This window comes from Perca flavescens, chromosome 12, assembly GCF_004354835.1.
Source record: "Perca flavescens isolate YP-PL-M2 chromosome 12, PFLA_1.0, whole genome shotgun sequence".
Classification (NCBI taxonomy): Eukaryota; Metazoa; Chordata; class Actinopteri; order Perciformes; family Percidae; genus Perca; species Perca flavescens.
In genome coordinates, this window is record NC_041342.1 from 5,421,704 (window position 1) to 5,446,857 (window position 25,154).

Sequence of the window (25,154 nt, forward strand, 5' to 3'; positions counted from 1 at the left end):
TCCATTTACTGTCTTTGTGAACTTAAGTCAGTGACTGACATATTCTCTTTTTATTCAACATATTGAGTGTTGTTTCATTTTTTTTTAGGGCGGTGATTATGAGAAGATGGCCCCTTCAGTACAGATTTGATTGCATTTGTACGTGAGAATCTGTAGCCTCAGGAGATGAAATGGTAGGATGAGAGGACAGAAACAATCAGACCTGATGACACAGCAGCATCTAGAGAGAGCTTTTTTTTTGTCATTTAAAGAACAGCAACAAAAAACGCTGACAAATCACTCAACCCCCCAACCCCCCTCCCCAACCCCCCACCTGTTAGAGAACAGCAGCCCCCTACCCACTTCAGTCTACTTCTCACTTAGATCACAGTATTACAAACGCACGTGTGTGTACATGTATGTGCATTTCTATGGGTGTTTGTGGATGAGGATTTGTTCAGTTGCAGGGATGCTTTAAAGGGATGCCATGAAAGAGGCAGCCAGCTGGATCCTTTATGGAGACGATTCTGCCACTTCTGACATAGTTATCCTGCCATGTATGCTCTGGACTTGCATGTATGGATCTGACTGTAACTGCAAGCCTGGTTGAACTGGTTAATAATGCAACCATCCTTTAAATTACTATGATAAAGTAGGACGTAAATACTGCGTGTTGGGGTTGATGGTTTGGATTTTTATGTGGGGTCAGGGAGTCATATGCAATGCTAGCGTAGGTCCTTAAGAGACATGAGGTAATTATGTATGTGGTGCTGAGGTTGGGATAAGGATCCAAAGGTGATGCTGATGCAGGTTCCTTTTGAGAAACATGAAGCTGAGGTTGCTGGTGTTAGACCAGAGTTTGAGTTTGGGGGATAATATGATGCTGGAGTTGCCAGACTTTATAGGGAGAAACATGCACCACATTACATGTTTATATAATGTGAATGCATGTTGTGTAGTTACTAGACATCCCAACATGGCCTGACTGAGCTATTAGGGGCTCAGGGGCAAACATTTATTAACTCCCCACCTCACACTCATTGTAAACACTCTGTCGCCTCAAGGTTTCCATTTAGTATAGTGCACTCAGCACATGGCCTTAGGTTTACTGTGTGTCAGTTATTGACGGCAATTTGATTAAACACAACTTTTTCAAGGAACATGTGCTATGGAAGCACAATATAAACTGAAATAATTTCATTTTAAAGCTAGATTTAAACACAAGGACCCTCTATAAGATTATAGAATAATAAAGGACACACATTATCTTTTACTTTGGTGGTGCAATTTGTATAAAAGAAACTGCAGTTATTCAGATTACCAAAAATAACAAAGTAAACCTGGGACTTTTGAGGGCCCCCTGGGGGTCTAGGGCCCTGGGGGCCATTGGTTTGCCACCTGTCCACAATTGGTAAACCAGTCTTGGTTTGTGGCTGCCTTGCACAGTAGCTATTTCACTTATGTACTAGTGCTACGTGCTGTTGAAACTGTTTGCCCACTGTGTAAATTGATTTTGTTCTAGCCTACATGTTGCAAGTTTTTTTTTTTTTATTGTCATATGTTTATATTTTGGTAGCCTATATGCAAATCCATTGTGCTCATACTGGCAATAAAGTGATTTTGAGTCCTGACCTGAGGTTGCTGGTTTAGGTCTTCATTGAATGTTAGGAGGCAATTGGGATGCTGGTGAGTGTCTTTGGGGAAATGTGTGATGCCTTCAAATTGTATAGGTTCTCATTGTTATATGGTGTGTGTGTGTGTGTGTGTGTGTGTGTGTGTGTGTGTGTGTGTGTGTGTGTGTGTGTGTGTGTGTGTGTGTGTGTGTGTGTGTTTGTGTGGTGAGAGAGAGAGAAGAAGAAGTGTTGGAGGGGATCTTTGTACTTGCTGGTACAGTCATGGGTCAACCCGAGGAGCCCGGGGCCCCTGATAGTGTCGTCCTGCTTTGGCCCTTGGTGGTCAGTGGCATGATGCGATCCGGTCGCCCTGGTGCGCATGCCCACTAAGAGGACGCAGCGGCTCCATGTGTGTTGAGGCGCATTATTTGGCAACAGACGCGGCAGTGGGGAGGGCCGAAAAAAAGAGGATATCCCCTGGATTTAAAAAAAGCAACGATTTATCGAGGTTAACTGCAGATTAAACATTCCTTGGTCGACCATCGGTGAAGAACGGGCGACAAAGCGACCGAGTAAGTTGACTGAGACGAAGCCGAAGTTTTTAGTAAGTGGTTTGAGAGGAGCCTTTTATTCGGAGTCGTCGAGAGGAGCCAGGTTTTCCTCCACCTATCTGTGACGATAAAGAAGCTGATGGGCTGTTGAAAAGTAACACTTCTCCGCAGAGCCAAAGGTTGAGCACTGGGGAGGAGAGGGGGGGCGGGGGCTTGCTCAGCCAAAGATTCTTTTATTTTACGTTTTCTTACGCGTGCCAGCTTGTAACTATGATCCCTGGACTTGATTTTGTGCGCTAGAAGTCGTTAAATGAGGTAAGGATTATAACGTTAACGTGACATCGCCAGCGGCTCTCCGGCGGCACGCTCACAGTCCTTGGGCCGGTTGATGAAACGTACGAGTTCCGATTCGGTTTTTTCTTCTTCTGGAGGGACACCCAGGTAACCAGTCCCGGCGAGTCCCGTACAGTCTCACTTTTAGGGCTGTGGGATAAAAGTTTGTGCCCGCTTTTTGAGCTGATGGTTGTCCCGCATCGGGGTGCAGCCAGGTCAACGATTCGGGCTCGGTTCTGGTTGTGTGGATCATGTTGACGAGCCCGGCTGGAGGAGTTTTAACGTAACTAGCCTACTTTGACTTAAAGTCTTCAACAGCCGTTATGTTCAGACGTTAACTGCTTACCATCCGAGCTAAATTGGCTTCGTGTTTTTGTTTGTGTTAGCTAATGTTAGCTAGCTCACTAATAACACGCTCACCTCATCTGAGGCGGTGTCAATAATAATAATAATAATAAAAAAAGCCGGCTGGTTGCACATGTAGTGTGGGCTGGGTTTAGTTTTTAAAGGGCTGAGTTTGGTTTGGAAGGTGTACTGGGTGGTGTAAGGTTAATGGTGGACGCTGCCGCTCGCTTTAAGCCCCCGGGCACCAGTGTTGGTTCTGCTATCTGGTAGCTAATCTTCCTACTTCGCTCTGTGACAACCGTAGTCTTCCTCCTCTTAAAGCTGAACACACACACACTCTGACACACACCGCACACACTACCTCTCTATCTCACTCAGACTGGCACACACGCACACAACACACACACACACACACACACACACACACACACACACACACTAACATTTCCAGCCAACATAGCCATACCACTTTGCAGCGCTTCGGGACAAAGCTATAAGGCTCCGGATTTTTGTCATCAAACCAGTTTATGCTAATTAGTCTATTGTCTGTTTGAATTTGTACGCACTTGGAAGCATGTAAAAGCTTTAAGCCCTAATATTCAATGAAAGACGGAAGCCGGTGTGTTGACAGAAAACCACATGCGGCATTTGACTTCGTGCTCTAAAGACACTATGGCTACTGTCGTTAACTTTATTTGTGCTAGTTTAAGACAATCAAGCTTAATTGCACTTTTGATGAAATGCTGGTTTTTGATTTAGATGTAGGCTATTAAGGACTTATAACACATGTGGGCCTACTTAAATCAAGACTTAAATTCAATTCCCCCCTACACAAAATGGTAATAAAAGTTAGTTTTTTTAATTATAGTTTCGGTACTTTCCATACTATCAAATGTATTATTAACGGTGTTGTATCTTTAAACACCTGGTATCGAAAAAGTATCAAAGTAGTATCAATAGGCTACTTTTGACAACCTTATTCAAGTCTTAAATCTACTGCATTCTCAGTGACAATAATAATAATACAACTTTGAACTGAAGTATGCACATATTCAGACTAATAAAAAATAGAGGAATAAATTAATGAATATTTTTGGTTTTGGTATTTCTGGTTGCTTTTACAGATTTAGGTAGAGGTAATTGCTGTTGTTAGGGTTGCAACTGACCATTTCTTTCAATATTTCGCTAAATCTTCTGATTACTTTCTCGATGAATCGCTTGGTTTATAGAATGATAGCAAATTGTGAGCCTTCCCAGTTTACCAGATTCCAAGGTTTTGTCCAGCCAAAACAGTACACAATCCAATTAAGTGTATAGAAAACTAGAAAATATTTGTGAATTCGGTCCATTTTTGCCTGAAACAATTGATTATCAAAGTTGCTGCTAAATTCATTTTCTGTCAATCAACTAACTGTTGCAGCTCTATATTTTGTTTTTTTTATATATATATATATATATATATATATATATATATATATATATATATATATATATATATATATATAGGACCTGTGCACAACAAAGCCACTTAAAACCAAGTACTGTGCATGCCATGTAGACTGAGGATGGTTTAGTAATGAAGTGGTCTGCCGTTAGAAGACTTTATTGCCTCTTTGTGGAGATCTCAGTTGTTCGTGTGAACAAAGGCCCTGTGAAGTGGTATTTGCATGTAAACAATCGGTTGCATGGTTGCATTGTTTATGACCTGTCACTGCGAACAAAATACTGGTTTCCTTTTAGAGAAGGGCTGGACTAACACTGTTCAGAAGAGAGGAGAATGCTTCGGGTTGAAGTTGTTCATCCACTGTATATACCCCAGAGTGACGGCATTAGTATTACAATTACAAGGCCGAGTGATTAGAAAGTGTTCAGAAGTTTCAGCTTTGTTGTATTCCGGAAAGCACTGTTCCAGTGATCACACACAAGACTGGCCCAGAGCAGTTGTGTAATCAGCCACTGTTCTGGAAAAGGGTCGTCTGCTGGCCACATTTTAAGCTGCTGCACATGACTGCAAGGGTCACAGGGCAACTGTTTAGTCAAGCCTCCATGACTTCATCAAATATATATGCAGCAATTTGCTCTCTAATTGCCTTTTTCTGCCTGTTGTGTGTAGACGGTGGTGTTAGTTGCTGCATAAAGCACTGGCTTGTTTCAGTTTCAGAGTATCAGTTATGTCATTGAGCAAACCATGATCAGCTCCAAATCTAAATTGTTCAATTATGGCAGCACAGATTTAATTATTTTTGTCGTAAAGGTTTTGTTACTACTGGTAGTAGATGCTTGGAGACCGTCATCGCTAGCTTTTGTTATTCTGACAGATGTAATCAGATAAATGATTAGAATGTGTTGCTGGTGCAGCAGTTCTACAAGATGGCGTGGGTGCAGGTGTTTTCTGAAAACTCGGTGCAGTGTAGAAATATGTTTTCACATGTTAAAGGTCTGTCAGTGGGTAAATAAAAGGCTGAACACATACTGTATGTGCAGCCAGATGTCGATGATAGTTGAGAGTTATTCTGAAGACTTTTTAAGTGACTGATGCTTGACATGATCCACTACTGACTAGATAGATAGCCCTCTCAGGGCAGGAAGAAAAGACACTCAGCAGAAAACAAACAGGTGTCGATAAGCTGTGGATTTGGGTGAGCGGCGTCCTGATAGTGGCAACCTGATACCAGATAAAAGTACTATACTGCCTTGGTGAAAGCCACACTGGAGGCGCCAAGAGTCAAGTGCCTGCACAGTGCAATAGGCTAATATGGTAGTGATTATTGTGATGTAATTACACTGCAAATGTTAACGTGAGCATAGAGTTCAATCAGATTAATCTTTTAAAAGTCTTCAAACACAGACTGTTTAATAGTCATTCCCCCTGTGAAGCAGTTAACCAAATAGAGACAATAAAAAGATATAAAGTAATAACTTAGATTGGACTTTTCAGCAGTATGTACAGTTGACATGCTGTTGATTAAAGTATATAAGAGCCATACAAACTCTATTTGTCATATTTTAAAGATAAGATTACACAAATTGTGTTTGTTATAGGACCAGCCTTGTGGTCATTTTGTCAATGCGGACTGATTACATTCGCACACACACCCACCCACATGCATACGTGTGCGCGCACACACACACACACACACACACACACACACAGCAAACTGCAAGGTGATTGCTAAAATGATGTAATGTAATTTTATTTACTTATATGTAGTATTAAAGCCTTGCACTTTTGCAGCCTAACATGAACTTTATTTCACTGCAGATATTTTACAAATCATTCAAAGTTCATATCATGGCACATATCTCCACTAGTGTGCCATTTTATACCCGTTGAACAGAAATATCGCCCCCTCCTACAATGGAAGACCCAATAACCTGCTGGGAAAAGACGTAGAAATAATGTGTTTTGCCAGAAAGATTTACTCGTGGAAAACTATTATGCTTATGCTATGATAGAAAATGTATTTAAAGTTACAGCCAAAGGCAGCAGCCCAACAAACTTAAGGACACATCCCCATGACCACCACCACACATCGTACAATGATGTCTTTACAGCGTCGTAATGCTGTTCAAGGATTTCCATCTTATTTGAATATTTAACATAGATAATTCTGATAATCGTACCATGAACCTTTCATAACCACACGTGCCATCTGTTCAAAACCGTATAATATTGAAATGGACATTGTAGCTCTTTATCTGTGTGTGTGTGTGTGTGTGTGTGTGTGTGTGTGTGTGTGTGTGTGTGTGTGTGTGTGTGTGTGTGTGTGTGTGTGTGTGTGTGTGTGAGAGAGAGAAGAAGAAGTGTGTGTGTGACTTTACTTGTATATTAACTTTGTGTACATAGAATTCATTTATAGTGTAGAGTTGAGTTTGCCTTTCCGCTTTAGTTGCTTTCAGAGCCTTTGCACTGGTTGCATGTGATGTCAAGTTCTTGGGTGGGTGTTTGATCCACTGTGTGTGTGTGAGTGTGTGTATGGGTGGGTGGGCTTGATGGAAATGTGTGTAAACTGCCATGGAGATGAAATGTGAAACCTGTCAGCCATTCAGATCCCCTGTTACAAAGATAGGGTCAGTGTCCATGTGAGGTTTGGTGGGGGGCGGGGGCTGTGTGGGGGGTAGCATGTCTAACTTCTTCCCCCAGCATCATTTCACAGCTATACGCATCAGAATTAATAATGCCATCACAACTCTTCCCCAGCACACACACATACCGTGTAATGGCCGTCACTGTGGAGGCATGGCGTCTGCTCCAGCATCTGAAGGGTTAAATCCAGCTTCAGCTTCTCTCTCACACACACACACACACACACACACACACACACACACACACACACACACACACACACACACACACACACACACACTACCCAACCAGTTTAAACCGGTTCTCAGGAAAAGTGCTTTGTGTCCCACTGAATCCTGGGAAGGGTCATGTCATGTCTGTCGATTTCAGAGAATGTAAAAAAAAAAAAAAAAAAAACACCGTAGTCAGCTCTGTGTTATTAGATGAAGGCTCTACATGCTGCATTGTGACTGTACGTATAAGATTGTGTATAGGTACATCATGGACACACCGAGTGTGCTTTATGCTCGCCACCATAGCCATTCTTAGAACAGGAAGGGGAGGGGTAGGAGTGTGTACAGTGTGTGTTACCGAGAAGTAGTAGGTTGTAAGGGTTAATTGTAGTCCTTTTTTAGTCTAAAAAAACCTAGCTTCCTGTAGTGCATCGCTGGGCAGACCGAGGGCCTCCGCAGACTTGGCAGGACAGGGCCTCGATTCTGTAACATACATGCATGAATATGATTCAGGGCATACCTCTGCTGTGTCAAGACAACGGTCTGAGTCAGTCTTTGAATGTCACTTGTGCTTTCTGTTTGAGATTCTGAACTTTGAGCACAGGTCGTCTCCTGCACATGTACCTTGAACTCTTTTGATAATGGCCAAAGTCATTTAAATGAGTGCTTGTACATGCATGATAGCATGTCGATTTTTGAGTCGTGTCCTGGTTGGTCAATCAATCAATCAATCAATCAATCAATCAACCAGTCAATTTATTATTATTTGTCCCAGAGGGCAATTTGTGTCGCAGCAAGCACTCTTATTCTGGATACGGTTTACTTGGAGCATTAAAACCTGGTTATTTGCATACCTGTTGCATGGTCATAACAGTCTTTAGGTTTCTGAGCATCTGCGTGTCTGTGTCTTGGTCCTTCAACATCTGAACCACGTTGGCTCATTTCTGTGAGGTCAAATCATTTTCCATCATGCTTTTCTGACTAACTACAAGGTACCAGGAAGTATTCTCGCATGTTGCAGTTTCTCGATATCGATAGAATGGGACATAAACATGAGCAGCACTTAAACGAGGCTGTTCCCAAAAACCTAATGATAACTTTCTTTGTTTCTATGTTTCAGGGCCGAGCTATGTTAGAAAAGAACTAGTATGACCGTGTCAGAACTTGAAGGAAGAAGTGTTTAATACGTGTTCCACGGCCACGCTCGAAAGTTGTGTGAAAAGTCAGGGACAAGAAGTGATAAACGTTTAAATATGGGGATAATTGTGCACGCGTTAAGACAGTCTCTCCTGAAAGGCGTTGATAGTATTGTTGTGACAGAAATAGCTGTGTAAAGAATGAAAAAAGAGAGTTTGAGAGAGAAGTTCAAACCCTTGTTACTTTCTCACCTCCGCACGCCTATCCTAATGCTGCTTGAAGTGCGTTCGCTTATCAGATTGTTGTACAGAATTCCTCCAATTTTGACATTGAAAGGATGTATATTAATAACTGTACAGGTGTAAGCAGAATACTACTATCATGTGTGGATAAGAGATGCTGTATAAGAGTGTAGAGGCATGGTGTCTGTTCTACATAAATGGTTGTTTATACACACAGAACAATGTAAGATCGGCCATTATCAGAACCATAAAGGTAAACAAAAAATGTGGTCTAGCATCTCCCTGTGTCTCCTCTCATTTCTGACCCGACACTGAGGGATTCAGAGCAGCCACTGTAGGGGTAATGGCTGTCTATATGTAGAGCTGGGCAATATGGAGAAAACCAAATATGATATTTTTCAGATGTCGTTATTGCGGATTATTGACAATTGGTGCTTTCACAATGAGATTTTTTTTCTCCCTTTTATTTATACATGATAGTGGATAGACATGAAAAGGTATGATGGGGGATGACACGCAGCAAAGGGCAGCAGGTCGGATTCGAACCCGTGCCGCTGCAGGACTCGGCCAACATGGGGGCAAACGCTCTCACTGGGTGAGCTAGAGGTCGCCCCCACAATGAGATTTTTAATAAATAATCATCAGAAATGTGGATATGATGACTACGTGGGTAAAGGCAAATAATAGAACAGCTAGAACAGACTTGTTAGTTCAGAAAATCACATCACTTTACTCTAATGCAGCCTTTAAATCCAGAAAAAGACAACACGTGTCATATTGTATATTAGATATCCAAAATTTTAGACGATATCTAGCCTCGTATATCGATATAATATCGACATATTGCCCAGTATGTTCTCTTGTACTGGTGCACACATCTGTGAGTGTGTGCACTCTGTAACCGCTCAACCAACTGTCAGAAGGAGCTGCTGCATCGCTACGTCTCCACTACTGGTGGGATGGAATTAGTTTTACAGGGGGATATCAGAGACGGTAATGGATCTGGTGCTCTCTGGTGTCTGTGTCAAGGAAGGGAAGGTTATACACAAGCTCTTTGAAATGAATAAAATAAAGAATTTCACTTACACACATAAATTACTTAAATACTTGGATTCACGGGTCATTATGAATATTTTAACAGAATTCATGCTCCAGTTCATTTTGGATATTCCCAAGTCCCCTTTAACTCTGATTTGATTACGATGTTGTCATGTTTTTCCAGCGGTTTAATGTCTCACTGCTGCATTTTTTTTGCCGCTACCCCTCTTACAAAACTGACGCGATCCTCAGATCCTTTTTTTTTTTTTTTTTTTCACTGAACTTGAGTACTTACTGAATACTCCCCATCTTTTTTTTCAGTTTTCCCTTCCTTTTGGTTTTTGGTTTTGGATAATTGGACATTTTGGAATTATACGCGAGTCAACATCTTGGTCATCTGACCTTCCTAATCCCACATGTTTTGTCTGGGGGCCATTTTAGTCACCACGTGTCTCCTACAGCTGATTCAAGGTCAGTTTGGTCTAAATTCGGAATGACAGGCCCACGATCCCAACAACACTTTCAGTAAAATGAATATTATTATAATGGCTCGGTACTGTGTGTTTGTCAGAGAATGTCAACATCACAGGAATAAAATGTGACATCTAATCAGAGCTTAACATTGTCTTCTTAAGCATTGTGCACTATTGCACTTCTGTTGTTTCTAACGATTGTACCCAACTTTATTTTGAACCAACAGTCATTAATTATCTACACATTGCTGGAGGTTCATTGGTTGCTGAGAGCTAAATGAATAGACCTTTGGTGACGCGTTGACAATGTTTCTCACTACCCTTTTTTTTTTTTTTTTTTTTTTTTACCCATCTGGCTCTCGTCTGATTTGACACCAATATAAGAACTAACGTCAATCATCAATCATAGTGCGTGTCCGTCCCCAGAACTACACTTGTTTATAAATGACCGATAACTCGACTGACATTTCAGCGGCTTTCATCTCTTACACTGTAAATGGTGTTTTGACGTCTTTCGGGACTTGCATAGAAAATGATAATGTAACTACTTTTTAAGGTTTAAACTTGAAACGGAAATCAAATATTTTCAGTAATTCCACTTCCGGTGTTTTTAGCTGCTTTCAGCTCATCTATTTTCACTTGAACTGACATCTTAAAGGGGCCCTGTGGAGCTTTCTTTTAAACAAAAGTTATGTTTTAACTCCAACTGATGCTCCAACTTCTTCTAAGTGTTTGACCTTAACTGCAACTCCCATACAGTATTTCACAAGCAAAGATTAATTTTTTTATTCCCTTTTAACTTGTTTACATCTGCAGTGGCTAGGCAGGTTCATCTACTTCACAACAATTGACCAACCATTTTATCTCATTTACAGTGTTTTCATCTGCTATTTTCAGCATAAGTGGGCATTCACGCAGCCTGCGTCTTACGGTGCTGCAAAAACGAAGGTCTTTTCATTCATTATAAATGGAGGTAGTGCGTTTAGGCTGTGGCGGTGTTTGCCGCAGGAGGGACACGCAAAAAAAAGCAGCGGGCCTGTGGCAAAAAGTTGTGACTGACTCAACTTTTGGAGCAACGCAACCCTTTCTCGGATTGCTGTTTCTCTGGCTGAACGCAGCCTAAGCGTGCATACTTAAAATGTTTCTCCAGATAAATGATAAGAAGAAATTGAATTAATTAATTAAATGTATATTCCAGGGACGTCACTAGGATTGAAAGACAGGGGGGGCTTAGCCCCCAGGCTATGCAAAACTTTACCTTGTAAAATCTTACTTACAAATGTTATTCTAATGTTAGCTTTTAGATACTTCAAAGCTGCATCAAAGCTGCATGGGGGGAACGTACTTATATTTTTGCTGCAATGAAGTTGCGAGAGACTGAAAATTGCAAAAAAAATAGATTTTTTTTGTGTATACTATACTTTAAAAATAAAAACCAAGGTGATTGGTTGAATTTGCATGAATTGTTGCAATCGCAACATCGCAAATTCCTGGAGGGACTGATATGTATGTATGTATGTATGTTCATGTAGAGCCTAGCCTACAAAATCTACATACTGTATAACATAATGTAGAAAGTTAAGTTGGTCAGAATATAGCATATATAATAAATATCATAAAATAATTTAGTTTAGGCTATGCCTTAGTGCCTAGACCTGCCAACAAATGCCTGTTTAGGAAGAAAACAAAACGCCTCACATTTTCTTAGCCCTGTAGACCAGTGGTTCTCAAACTTTTAGACATCAAGGACCCCTAAACTGAAATGCCGATTAGACCACAAACAGCCATTTGATTAGATTTTGTCCAGGGGTCCCCATTTGATAGGATTTTTGCTTTTAGATGTTTTATTACAGAAAGTCTATGAATGAATATATGAAACATTGTGTTAATTATGGATGGAATTATAGTGAAAATAAGTTATTTCACTTTTTGCTGGGGACCCCCTCAAGGACCCCTGGGGGTCCCTGGACCCCACTTTGAGAACCATTGCTGCAGACCACTAACATAACTTACCTCAATCAAGCCAATTCCCTCAGAATCAGCTGCCCTGCCAAACTCCTGTTTCTCTCTCTCTCTCTCTCTCTCTCTCTCTCTCTCTCTCTCTCTCTCTCTCTCTCTCTCTCTCTCTCTCTCTCTCTTTCTCTCAAAATATCGTCCAGTATCCATCTGCTCAATAAATTGAAGGATATAACAGTACAATAGCATTAACAGTGACACTATAACATTTAGTTTTCAGTGACAACATTCTGTGGGGACTGTTAATACTATAGAGAGAGCATGCTATATTAATGGCAAAGAATAGAGAACTTCGGATAACAACTAGGTTAATTAGGTATTTCTTGTATTTCACTCTAGCTAGACTATTGTTTACCATAGTCGGCTAAAACATCACTTTATCTTTACCTCAAGTAAACATAGCTAAAGTTAAGCAAGTAAAAGTCAATAACAACAACTTACAATTTCACTCTGTAGCCTATCACTAACTCTGTGTGCAGTAGCAAGTTCAGACCAAAGAAAGACACCAACGAGACGAGACGGGACGGTGTAGCCTATCATCTTCATAGCCATCGACTCTTTGTATTTCTGTTTTAACTTTCGAATTTCCGGGTTTTTTTTGTAGCTGGATATATTATTTGTTGTTTGGAAATATGAATTTGGATAACGTTGGCGATAGTGAGATGCTTGCTACAGTTGCATTTCGAGTGATAAATTGGCGAAAACAACGTTTTATTTCTCGGATTTTCTGCTTTGTTTTAATGCCGCCAGGCGCTCTCTCTCTTCAGTCCCTCTCTACCTCGTTGAGCCTCCGTCTCGGCCTTTTCCACCAGCTGACAGTTCGTGAAATATAAATAAAACCGACTGACTGCAGTGCACGACGACACAAACAGATGATTGGTGAAGGAAGATTGATTCAAAGTAGTGAGTGATACAGAGTGCACTGTAAAAAGAAAAAAATATATATATTATTTTTCTAATTATTTGGGGGGGCTTAGGAACATTTTGGGGTAGCTTCAGCCCCCCTAAAACAGGCCTAACGACGTTCCTGGTATATTCAATACAGATAAAACGTTTATTTCTTCCTTTATCTGCAGGGGATGTCTGAGGAGGCTGTCCGCCAGACACGCAGCCAGAAGAGGGCGCTGGAGAAGGATGCTGCTCCCCAGTCTATAGAACTCTCTGACGCTGACAGTGAAAGCAAAAAGCCTAAATTGGACACATCTGGAGCCACAACACAGGAACAAACTGAACTTGAACCCGACCCTGTTCTGGCACGTGACGATCCGAGCCGGACTATGGTTGGATCCGAGCAGGAGCAGGAGCAGGAGCAGGAGAAGAGCCTGTCGCCATTATCTTTAGCGTTACCTTTGGCCTCTCAGCCGGTGAAGCAGGATCAGGAGCGGGCCCGACAGACGATGGTTGAACCCCGCTCAGACAATCGGACTGACTGCAACGACAGAGCCAGCAAGGTGAAGACCGAGCCAACTGTGGATACAAGGAGCCAGGTCCGACCAACGGAGCCAAAGGCGTCCGGTGGCATGCTGGCTACGGGCGAGGTGAAGGCCACCATTAAAGTGGAGGTTCAGACGGGAGAGCAGCCTGTGGACATGAGCACCTCCAGAGGGTGAGAAACAGTTCATAGTCAGCTCTCTTCAGCTGTGACAACCACATGAAGTATCTGTCAAAAAAGTCACGATGCAAATGTGCAGGAAACTTCATGTAGACAGCAGAACGACTGCAGGCTTCTTGTTTTTTGTTTTTTTAAGTTGAGGAAACCTCACTTATGAGTATACAAAAGGATTAACAGCGCTTTATTTGAATCTTAAAAGGCTGAAAATGTTTAAAGTTACTTTTATGATCCTGATGTTGTTTATGACTGCGTAGGGTAGAGGTGTTGGGGTGGGGGGGGGTGGGGGTTGGGGGTTGGTGGTGTGTAGTTGTCCTCAGAGGTGATGTTTAACTTTATCTTTTTTAGTCTACCTCCATTTTCTCCCCACTCACCACCTGAACCCTAAAAACTCCCCTCACACAAAATGAAGCCGTGTGTCACAAACCGGTTCCAGCCGGTTGTTGCCATGGTTTCCACAGTAGAAGGAACAGTGAGGGCAGGGGGGAGAAGAAAAAAAAAAAATGAGTGTGTCACGTGATGATGACTTTGAGGTCATGTGACTTCTTTGGAAGAGTAGTGATTAATCCACAGGAAGTGATGATGGCGCTAAGCCCTGAGGAGAGACTAACACACGCACACACACACACACACACACACACACACAAGGAGGACGGAGAGGAGAGACAGGCCTCAGAGCGTTGTTGTGTGGATATAAACGACTTCATAGAAATACATCATCTGTATCTGTGTAATCCCAAAACCAGATTGATTAATTGATTTTGTTTATTTGAGCACAGTATGCTGCCCAGCCCATATGGGCCTACAAGACACCGGACAGCAACAACAACAAGGATGGCCACATGACCAGTCATGACATACAGTTCTACAAATTCAAAAAGAAATCCTGTCAAAACATTCCAAAACAAAAAGGTCTTATTATGTTGGATACAGTGTTCTCGGTCTTAGCTTCCATGCGTTTTCTATAAATGTCTTCATTAAAGAGCCAACCCAACATTTAACCTTCAGACAACCTAAACAAATCTGGGTTTTGCGACAGATTTTTTTTCAAATGACTGATTTCTCTGTCTCTGTCACTGTACATGGGGCAACGGAACACAAAATGAAATTCATCCTCAACAACACCAAGACAAAAAAACACAGACGCTGCTCTTCAGGAATACCTTTTGTATCTGCCCAGTACCTCCCTCAGTTGCCATTGGTCAGGTACCAGTTCTGGTAACTGAGCACATAGGGACCTCTGCACTCTCTGTTCATTAAATACTGTCTTGTCACTTTGCACGAAAAGCTATACGTATGTGTTTTGAGGGAGTATGTGTAATATATATATATATATATGTATATATATATATATGTATATGTATATGTGTGTATATATATATGTGTATATATGTGTGTGTGGCTTAATCCAGACTGCCCTCAAAATTCCCACATGCTTTAATTTCCTTTAGCATAATTTGAATGAGGTATGTAGAATGACACCTACAGTACTTTATAGTGCCACAATATCCTGTTTCCACAGGAAATGCGTGTTCTCCAACATCTGTTACATTGTGATTAAAAGACCTCTACTGGAGCTTAAAGTCCCACCTTGCTCCTCCTTGGATTATAGGACTGTTCTGTTGATGGAATAGCAACAGCATGAAGAGAAGCTGTGTGGAGAGATGTCTGGACTTTGTAGGTTATAGTGGAGCGGATCAACCCTCCATGGATACAGACATTACTAATGGATGCTAGAACTCGAGCCAGTTGATGTGTGCATCTTCATCTTGCCCCTAATAGCCATACAATGTTCCTAACCTCATCCCCCACTGGATCCATCAGTACAAACTCATAATGATGAACAAGGCATTTATTTTGAATATCTTGGTGTAACCATAAAAAAAAAACACAGGTCTTGAATTTTAATATTTCACATCCTAAAGCTTCAGTAAAAAGCTGGAAGAAGCTGAAACAGAATATTTGTCAGATAGTGTAAAATAAGAGGAATTTGACAATGTTAAATCTACCTAAGAGGAAATAAAAGGGGAATGTGGAACAGGTTAAAATGGATTGAATAACTTTTCCTCATAATTTATATTCTAATTTAAAATGATATTCTAATTTTAAATCCTTACATTTTAATTTGAGTTACAATTTTGACATAACTGCTATATTGCTTACTTGTGTTCACTGTATTCAGTATCAGTGCTAGATTTATAAAATACTGAGATCTAAATTTGAATGTCATTGTCCTACTTGTGTCCAGCAGCATAAAAAGGGAGAAGCGCCCTCCGTCCCCTGAAGATGACGATGTCATCATCTTGTCCGATAATGACTCGCCCAGTCCACCAATGAATGGCTTGAGCCACTTTAAGGAGCTGGACACAGACCTGCTCATGGTGAGACACACATACACAAAGCTAGAAGTCATGCATATTATTCTTCTACTATACTACTGAGATGGATCCTGAGACATGTTTAAATCATGACCTAGGCTTGTTATTGGTTATAAGCTTTTTTTAAATCTAGACACCCAACGTTGGTTAAGTTGGGCCTTGTTGTAAACAAGTTATTTTCTACCCTCAAAGATTTAAATTGCACTCTAGGCATTTCATTGATGCTTAGAGATACCGAACATGCAGATGGTAGCAGATAGGGGTCCAATGTCCCACATGATGCATGACTGTAAGTGGACCGGTTAGGCTCCAACATCGAATGCTTTAAGGTCTTTTTAGATGGTAAAGCTGCGCTCAAAGTTCAAATTATTTCAACTTTGACCTTATTGCCGCTGACCTTTTCACGGCGCCCCCAATTCCAGAACGTTCCTGCGCTGCGCTTTGCCTCTCTGCTCAGCGCGCTACCTCGCGGTTTTGCCGAGGATCATGTGTTGGGCGGCTTAAGCGACACTTGGCCTGCGTAGTCGCTCTGATCCGCGGGGTCTCGCTGCGCTCCTCATGTGAACAGACAGGCAGTCAACGCTCCGCGAGGAAACGCCGGGCAATCGATGCGTGGTAACCGTGGGTATTCTGTGCGCTACTGTATCAACTGAATGACATTGGTTGACTGTGGTGTAAATCATTTATCCCTAATCACAGGTCGATTCATAAACAAATAGTGGCAATCCTAGACTTTCCTAACCACAGACTGTTGTAGTTGATAGCCAAATGTAGCTAAATTAGCATAGTCGTAAATTATTCATTAGCTTCATTTCATTTCAAACATGAGGTTACCCGGTAAATCCAGTCTTGTCTAAACGGTTTGTTTTCTAAACAGTTATCAGGACATAGACAGTGTCTAGAAAACAAATCAGTCTCTTGTTCATGCATTTGCACTGCGCGTCGCTCGCGTAAGGAAAAGTTCAAGGCAATCCAACTCTTGCGGCGTGCGTGTGACGAGCCCGAACGTGACAGTTAACGGGATGGCTCTGCGTCGCTTGCCCCCCCCCACCTCCCCACCTGCCCGCACACCTCTCATTGAAATAGAATTACGAGGCGCGACAATGGCTCCCTGTCTGAAAAGACCTTTAGTCACTGGAAAGGGTTTTTGTCTTTTGTAAAGCCAGTGGTGTAAGTGATGTTGTTATCTGTGGAGTGCAGAAGAGCAGCCCAGTGGAGAGGGAGCGCATCATTAAGCAGCTGAAGGTGGAGCTGAGACTGGAGGAGGCCAAACTGGTGCTGCTGAAGAAACTTCGACAGAGCCAGATACAAAAGGATACTCTCCAGAAGGTAAACCCAAGGAGTCGCACATCCCCACAACACGGCCTTCCACTTCAAGCATCCTGTTCACTGTTTAATATCTTTCTCCGTTTCCTTCACAGCCCTCAGGTCTTTCCGGCTCCTCGGCTCCTCCTCCTCTCATTCGGGGAACAATTACAAGCAATAAAGGCTCGCCGCAGGTTAATGCTCTACTATGACACATGCAGTCAAGCAGCATATCTGTGTGACAGCATCTTCATACTGTAGTTTATACTGTTTCTGATGGTGTTTTTTTTTTTTTTTTTTCTCTGACCAGATTTTGACAGGCAGGAGTTCAGGCACAGTGATCCCTCCGCCGCTGGTGAGAGGAGGCCAGCAGGTGTCGTCCAAACATGGCTCCCAGATCATAATGCCGCCTCTGGTCAGAGGGACACAGGTGAGTCATGGCGAAATACAATATTATAACCACGCTAAGATAAAGAAGGAAGAAAATGACTTTTTTTTTTCTAAATGTTATATTTATTGTTGTTTTTAAATGTTGTCTTTGTCACGGCAATGATAGCCTGAGGTCTCTCATCTCACTGCTGCTTTCCACTCTTGGACTATCTGCAGGGAAAGAATGAACACTTAAACTTAGGACTTATGGTCTCCCTTTCTCTCTCTGTGTGTGCCTTTTGCCTTGGTGCTTTTGATGCCCCTCCCTTGTCCTCCACTACGTTTGTCTGTGATGTCCCTCCGTGTCATCCCTCTCATTGTCCTGGTTAGCCCATCTCTGTATCTCCACAGCAGATCCAGGCTCTGCGCCAGCAGCAGCAGCAGCAGCAGTTGGCTGCCTCTGGAGGCTCAGGACCCCCCCCTCTGCTGTTGGGCTCCAGGACCTCAGCCCCTGCAAGCCACGGCCAGAGAGGCATGGCCCACTCAGGCCTCATCAGGATTGGCAGTAATGCCAACACACTGGTTAGTATTTCACAGGTGCTTTCCAGTAAAAATAAAAAAGGACAGTATGCACATATAGGTTTTATATTCAGGGTGTAAATAATAAAGCTTGGCGATATGGAGAAAATCAAATATCCCAATATTTTTGACCAAATACATCTATATCGTTATTGCAGCGATATTGTATGGTCGACTATTGGTGCTCTCACAAAATGTTTACACAATGAGATTTTAGATAAATAATCATCAGTAAAGTGAATATAATGACTAAGTAGGTAAAGGCAAATAATAGACAGTCTGGTCACACCGGTTTACCGAGGTAATAAATCAAGTGAGAAATAGGGTTACGTTTTTCATAGAATTCTACTCAATCGGAGTATCGGACTTCTTTTTGCTACCAGTGGAGTCGCCCCCTGCTGGCCATGCAGGTTTGGGGGACTTCTTTATGGCGCTTGCCATACTTCTTCACATTTCAGACCCGAAGGTTGCCGTTAGCGTGGAAACGTTTTTTTTTCTTTTGTTTTTTTTGTGACAGTACTTAAAATATGGCATCCATCACTACTAATGAGCCTACCTTTTGGTAAACATGGCCCAGTTACCCATAACGAAATATTTTCGGAGAACTGAAGTGAAGGTAACGTGTGAAACAGAGTAGCTAGCTAACGTCAGTGACCTTGCTAGCTTTACACTGGTTGACTGAGCAGGTGTCAGCTGATGTGCGCTGGCGATGGAGTGTCTGTGCATCAAATCATCCGTTGACTGTCGGATTAAATGCATGCTTTTTTGTTGCCGTAGAAATCATTGTGGGCTATAATTTACAGTGACTTTTAGTCATTATGCATGACTAGAATGGGATACAAACCCGTGTATGAAAACGAAGCAAAACGGGTCCATAGATATAAATGTATTATAAGCTAAACTATATATTACTATGTATTACTACATATATTAACCACCAGATTTTACACTTGTGTATAGCAGTTTAATTCCGATCTAGAAGTGGCAGTCTTTTATGTGAAGCCAATGGAGTGGAAGCGCTGCTGGGTCTTCACGTACAGGTGATCTTTGGATACTTCAGGTGCACTGGGTTTATTCCATCTTGTGGAGGGCTCATTGCATCTGCTCTTAAATGCAAGTCTCCTTCAAACACAATCCAAGGCACACTGTAGGGTTTGTGAAAAAAATGATAACGGCTTTATTTTACATGGCAATATGTATTTAAAATGATCAACACGTTGCGATCGACGTAGGTCTTCCATCAGGCTTTCTTTAATATTTGGATTTTCTTTTTTAATATGGTCACAGAAGCTTTAAATAGGGCTCCAACTGTCTGATCAGTGTTCTTTGATCATTAAACACTTTGCAATAAAACAACACCAACAGTCCTTTGGTAACTTATGTATTGCTTAGACAAGTCAACTGGCTGTTTACACCTGTCTTGTTCCATTCCTGTATTTGCTTGTCTTCGAAGGCCTCGGCATCCACTTTGAAGGGCTCTTCCTCAGGAAGCAGCGGCGTGTCTGTGGTTAGCGTGAATAACTCTCCAGCCAGCCGCCAAGCTGCAGCTAAACTCGCCCTGAGGAAACAACTGGAGAAGACCCTACTGGAGATTCCCCCACCCAAGCCCCCTGCCCCAGAGTTTAACTTTCTACCCTCTGCAGCCAATAATGAGTTCATCTACCTGGTGGGACTGGAAGAAGTGGTACAGAATCTGCTGGATACCATCCACAGAGGTGTGTTACTTTTCTTTATTTGATGGCTTTTATTTACATGTTGTAGTCAATCAATCTGTTGATTAATAGAAAAAGCTTGGACTGCTGGTTGCACAAAACAAGCAATTTTCTCATATCTCCTTGGGCTGGAATTGAAATATTGTCCATATGTCCATAGTCAGGACATCCCCACTTTCACCCAGGATTTAAATATCTATCTATCTGTGTCTGTTTCTTCTTATATACAAGATACAAGCACCTCTGTCCGTTTTCCCATCCCTCTCCCTTCAGGAAAGACGGGTGTAGCACTGTCCAAGACCATTACCAGAGACCCCTTCACCTGCACCCAGTGCAAAACTGACTTCACCTGCCGCTGGAGGCACGACAAGACAAAAGGCGGGACAGTCCTCTGTGAACACTGCATGTCTTCCAATCAAAAAAAGGTTTTGAAAGCTGAGCATACCAAGAGGCTGAAAGCTGCGTTTGTCAAAGCCCTGCAACAAGAGCAGGAAATCGAGCAACGTATTTTTCAGCAGACGTCCTCACCGGTCTCCCACAGTAGCTCCTCGTCCTCTTCGTCGATGAATGCCGAGCAGATGGTGTCCCAGCAGCTGAAGCAGGCTCACGCCAGAGCATCCTCCCAGCACCTCCACCAGGCCAGCCGAGGAGCCAACATGGTCCACCATCACTCCGTCAAGCAGGTGGGAATCCCTTTTCATTTTTGTTAATAACAACACATACAATTTGCAACATGAACAAGAATTTTGGGAAAGAGACAGATACAGTATTAGGGGACCACTAAGGTCTATATAAAAGCATCCAAAGACCACCAGGTCATGGGACCTTTTAAGCCCATCATACACGTCTCTTCCCAGCACAAAGCTTCTTAGGAGCCCTCCAGAAAGTTCAGTTACTTTCCCTTATTTTCTAGTAAATACATCCAATCTGGCAAACCGTTTTTGTATGAAATTCTTTCAAAAGCCGCCACCCTAGCCATCTATCCATTTTTTTTTTTATTTTAAAGAAAAGCATTTGTGCACTTGATGCAACTGTAACTCAAGACCCCTGTCTGTTTCTGAACTCCCCTCAGAGCTCCCAGGGCCAGCTGTCCCATGGTGCCTCATCATTGGGGGTGAGGGGTGTCCCCCACTCCTTCTCCTCCTCCTCCCAGCTGCAGAGTGCAGTGGCGGCTGCAGCTTTGGTCAGCCGGCCAGGTAAGAATGCCCACGTTTCCCTGCGCTCTGTCCAGAGTTCAAAGGTGAGCAGCAGTGGAACCACCGGCGGCAGGAATATCAGCGGAGGTAGTGCCTCATCCACTGCATGGAAGAAGCAGAGCAACAGCAACACAGGTAGACTCACATTAATACCAGCCTGCCGGCTGACATCGGCTCTCTTTCAAATTCCTGTCTGGTCCAAAAGCAATCCTTGAACATCTTAAGGTCCAAAAGAATTTCATGTTAAGGATTCTTAAACATAAGTTACCTTCCAGTATGATCTCATACACTAGATACAAAATAAAATACAGTTAAAGAGGAAATGTTTTCGGACAAGGCAATCCCACTCTCCACTTCTCCCCCTGCCAGTGATCTCAACCTTCCTACTTTAGTCCCCCAGTTTGGTGGTTTAGTTTCTCTGTTTGTCACTACCAAACCTTAGGGAAGAAATTCTGTCATTTTTCCTTGTGTCTAGACGTCTGTGTGTTGTAGGGACACGGGTGGCTATATATTCAGGTGCTTTGTCAATCATACTGCTGCTTTCTTTTCTTTTTCTTTTTTTACAGTTTTTTTCCATTGCTAAACGATAGTGGTCACAACTGGAGTCACATCCGCAAAACTCTAACCACAGTCTGCACAGCAGCAGTTCATGGGAACTAAACTCTAGTTGGTTTTTCATTGCTTGAACACAGTTTTCAAAACTCTAAACACTTATTCCATGACTTTAACCACAACGTGCACAACACTGTGGATTTACAGCACTTTGTTCAAATGCTAACACACTGCTGTCAAAACTGTTAACCACACATTCAAAGATACCACTACGTCCAGGTAAGATATCTGAGGTTACATACACAAAAAAAAAAAAAAAAACACTAGCATTACTACAGTAAAACTGTGCCCTCCTTAGGAAGTAATGGAGGTGGAAGCAATGGAAACACCACATTCATTTGTATGTAGAGCTGATGTAGGCACATAGCAAGAGAGGGCATCCCATGTGATGTTGATGAAAACGTGTGGCCTGATGCAGGAGAGAGGCAGGATTAGTGCCATTATTCTTTGTTACTATTACATACCTTTTAGTCTGTAACTTTTTTTTTCTCCAGTAATTACATAAATTACTACAGACAAAATATATTTGTATTGAAGCAAACTGCTGATTTTCATTCCTTCATTTGGTTCACTGGTTATGTTATAAAATAAATTCATGTGAAAGAATTGCTCTTTTCTTTAAAGAAAATATTGATTTGTGTGAAATCATTCAAATTATTTAAACTGTAAAGTGTTTTATTTTTGTATTGGTTTGATGCTAGTGTTTTTACTCTGAGTGTGTTCTGAGTGACAGTGTGTGTGTGTTATCTCAGTGAGGATTGTTCTGAGTGTTTGGCTGCACTGAGCCTGTTTTGAGACGTGTGTGTTAAGAGTTGTGTTGCTTGGAATGAGTTTTGCAGGTGAACGGTTTAGCTCAGGTGACTGTTGGTGGTGCAGACCGTGGTTTGAGTTTTGCACATGTGGCTTCAGTTGTGACCACTGTCGTTTTAGCAATCGAAAATAACCATAAGTGTAACTCAAAAGGCATTAAACTGCCAGCGTGCAGCTTGCTCCACACCTTGACCTGCTGCTTTGTTGCCTGTTCACAGGAGTCACGATGGCCTACGTGAACCCCAGCCTGACAGGTCACAAGTCGTCAGCCAGCGCCGACGCTCGTCAGAGGGAGTACCTGCTGGACATGATCCCCTCTCGCTCGTCGATCTCGCAGACTGCAAACACATGGAAATAATTAAAGTAATACTCTTGTACTATTTTTGCTTTTCTCCAAGTTCCTCAGCTCCAATAATATGGTCAGCAGCAACCCCCGGACAACTGTTCAGCAAATCCAATCTATCAAAGTGGAGAAACGTTCCTTCCGTATGATTGATTGTTGTTTTAGTTTTCTTATTTTCTGTTGTTTATTTTGAGATTTGCTGTTTTTTGGTAATTGCGCAGAAACAATTTTGATTTGATTGGGGCAAAGAAAAAACTAATACTTGAAGGGCTCCCCCCCCCCTGGGTACTTCTGTCCTCCAGACTGGCTGGTTAAACGTTGGTTTGAGTACTTTCATTAAAAAGTACTGTGTTCTGGGTTTATAAGCCCTTTTCTGCCATGATGTAGGTCAAACTGACCCAACCTTTTGAAACTTGAATGGTCATACCCAAGAGTTCACATTCAACAAAATACACATTTTATTTTAAGCAAAAACAAATTTAACGGAGTTGTAAAATGTTCAGTACATCATCCCTGTAGTGAAAGGTTTGAATTTATTTTGTATTTACAGTAAGTTATTTTTTTTTTATTATTATTATTATTATTATGTTCAGTATATTGTGGTTTTCCAAAATGAAGAGTTTGTTCAAGTTTTTTTTCTCCCCATTTTAACAGCATGCCTGCCCTTAACCCCTCTGTTCATTTTGCACCATAGCTGAAGAAGCGTGGTGTTGTTGCTTAATTCATCTGTAATTACCATCCGTAATTTGCTTATTTTATATTAATGTCAACATTGTAAGATTATTTTGAATGTTTCGTCATTGCTGACAAAATGCAAACTCTGAAGGAGCTGAGTTTGCCACACTGGAGCCTGAGTTTTTGCCTCCGATTAATTCAACTATAATTCACACAATATGCGACATACATGTAGCCCTGATCTCCCAGCTACCACGAGCCTGGAACACACAAGGTTTTATCTTTAGGTTTTAGCTTTATCTTGTACCACAAATATTGTGTCATTTCTCTGCTTCCCGGCTTTAACTTCATTGTACAAACTTATGTTAAAACTTATTTGGTTTACTTTTTTCCTAGCTCCTGAAGAAATATTAAAATTATACATTTTAAACACTTGTTTTCATTTACTGTATGTGGATGATGTGTCACTAGTTTGACATTTCACTTACAAAAAAAACCTTATGGGATGACATTTTCAGTGCTTTTTCTCATATGATCATGCATGGGTTGTTGAATCATTAACTATTGCATTATGACAAATTTGAACTAGTGGTGATAGAAGTGATATGTCAGAGAAGTTATATCCGTGTCTGTCCAAAGCCAGTGACTCCTCCATTGTGTAGGTCCAAAGTCGAAAATGAAATTGAAAAGCAAGCAATAAGGAAAATGGAAACTTCTGTGAGAAAATACTGATCATAAAGGCAGATCAGATATCAGTTGGGAAGTGAGGGAAAAACAGGAACAGGAAAAACAAGTTGGTGAAAACACATAATTAGAAAAGAACTCTATATAAATGATCATACAAGACTGCCAGAAGGTAATCTGCCATGTGACGGGCATCCGAGTCCAGTCCTCTATACCAGGGATCTTCAACAGGGGGTCTGGGACCCTTAGGGGGTCCTCCAAATCAAAGTCTTAACATGAATCCAACATATTAGCAAATATAAATCCCCACTGCTTACTGGCCTATAGTCAAGGTAGTCAATAAGGCCATCCACAGATGTGACATGTATGTTTAACATTAAAGATGTAGTAGGTAAGACTTCTAAAACTAACCTTCTGTCATATTTGCTGAAACTGATCCTATGTTCCAGCAGAACTACACAATCTTCACAATCCTACCTATGGCACCTTTAAAACATGATTTATAAAATCAAGCCCACAATTATTAGGCTATTTGAATAGCTTAGTATTCTATGCAAAAAGGGTATGTATAAAGACTTCAGGCCGCCCTACAAGTTATTGTAGGCCCAGTTTAGTATGCAACTTAATTCTATATGACATATGTAGTAGGGGGTCCCTGATCCATCTTTCTTTCAGATAAGGGGTCCTTGGCTTAAAAAACGTTGAAGACCCCTGCTCTAGACATTCAGGTAAGAAAATGAATGTACAACTTAGAAGCAGTAGTGGAATGCAACCAAGTAAATGTATTTAATAATACTAAGAACAATTTTGAGAAACAAACTTTAATGTTTCTGTTTCTGACTTCTACTCCAATACA

General features: G+C 41.7%; 1 protein-coding gene across 10 annotated transcripts; it reads left to right on the forward strand.

Moving 5' to 3' along the window:
* The first annotated feature begins 1,950 nt into the window (after nt 1–1,950).
* Nucleotides 1,951–24,044, forward strand: LOC114565494 (transcriptional repressor p66 alpha). 10 transcript variants are annotated; one of them, XM_028593575.1, is made up of 11 exons: nt 1,951–2,196; nt 13,103–13,632; nt 15,884–16,016; nt 17,214–17,342; nt 17,435–17,512; nt 17,629–17,748; nt 18,078–18,269; nt 19,720–19,981; nt 20,252–20,661; nt 21,051–21,309; nt 22,815–24,044. In XM_028593575.1, the coding sequence occupies exons 2-11, from the start codon at nt 13,106–13,108 to the stop codon at nt 22,952–22,954; spliced, it is 2,250 nt and encodes a 749-aa protein (XP_028449376.1). In that variant the 5' UTR covers nt 1,951–2,196; nt 13,103–13,105; the 3' UTR covers nt 22,955–24,044. The 10 variants fall into 10 exon arrangements, with proteins under 10 accessions (XP_028449376.1, XP_028449381.1, XP_028449378.1 ...); XM_028593580.1 differs by having other exon boundaries at nt 1,951–2,164; nt 21,051–21,174; XM_028593577.1 differs by having other exon boundaries at nt 1,951–2,164; nt 15,887–16,016.
* The last annotated feature ends 1,110 nt before the right edge of the window (nt 24,045–25,154 follow it).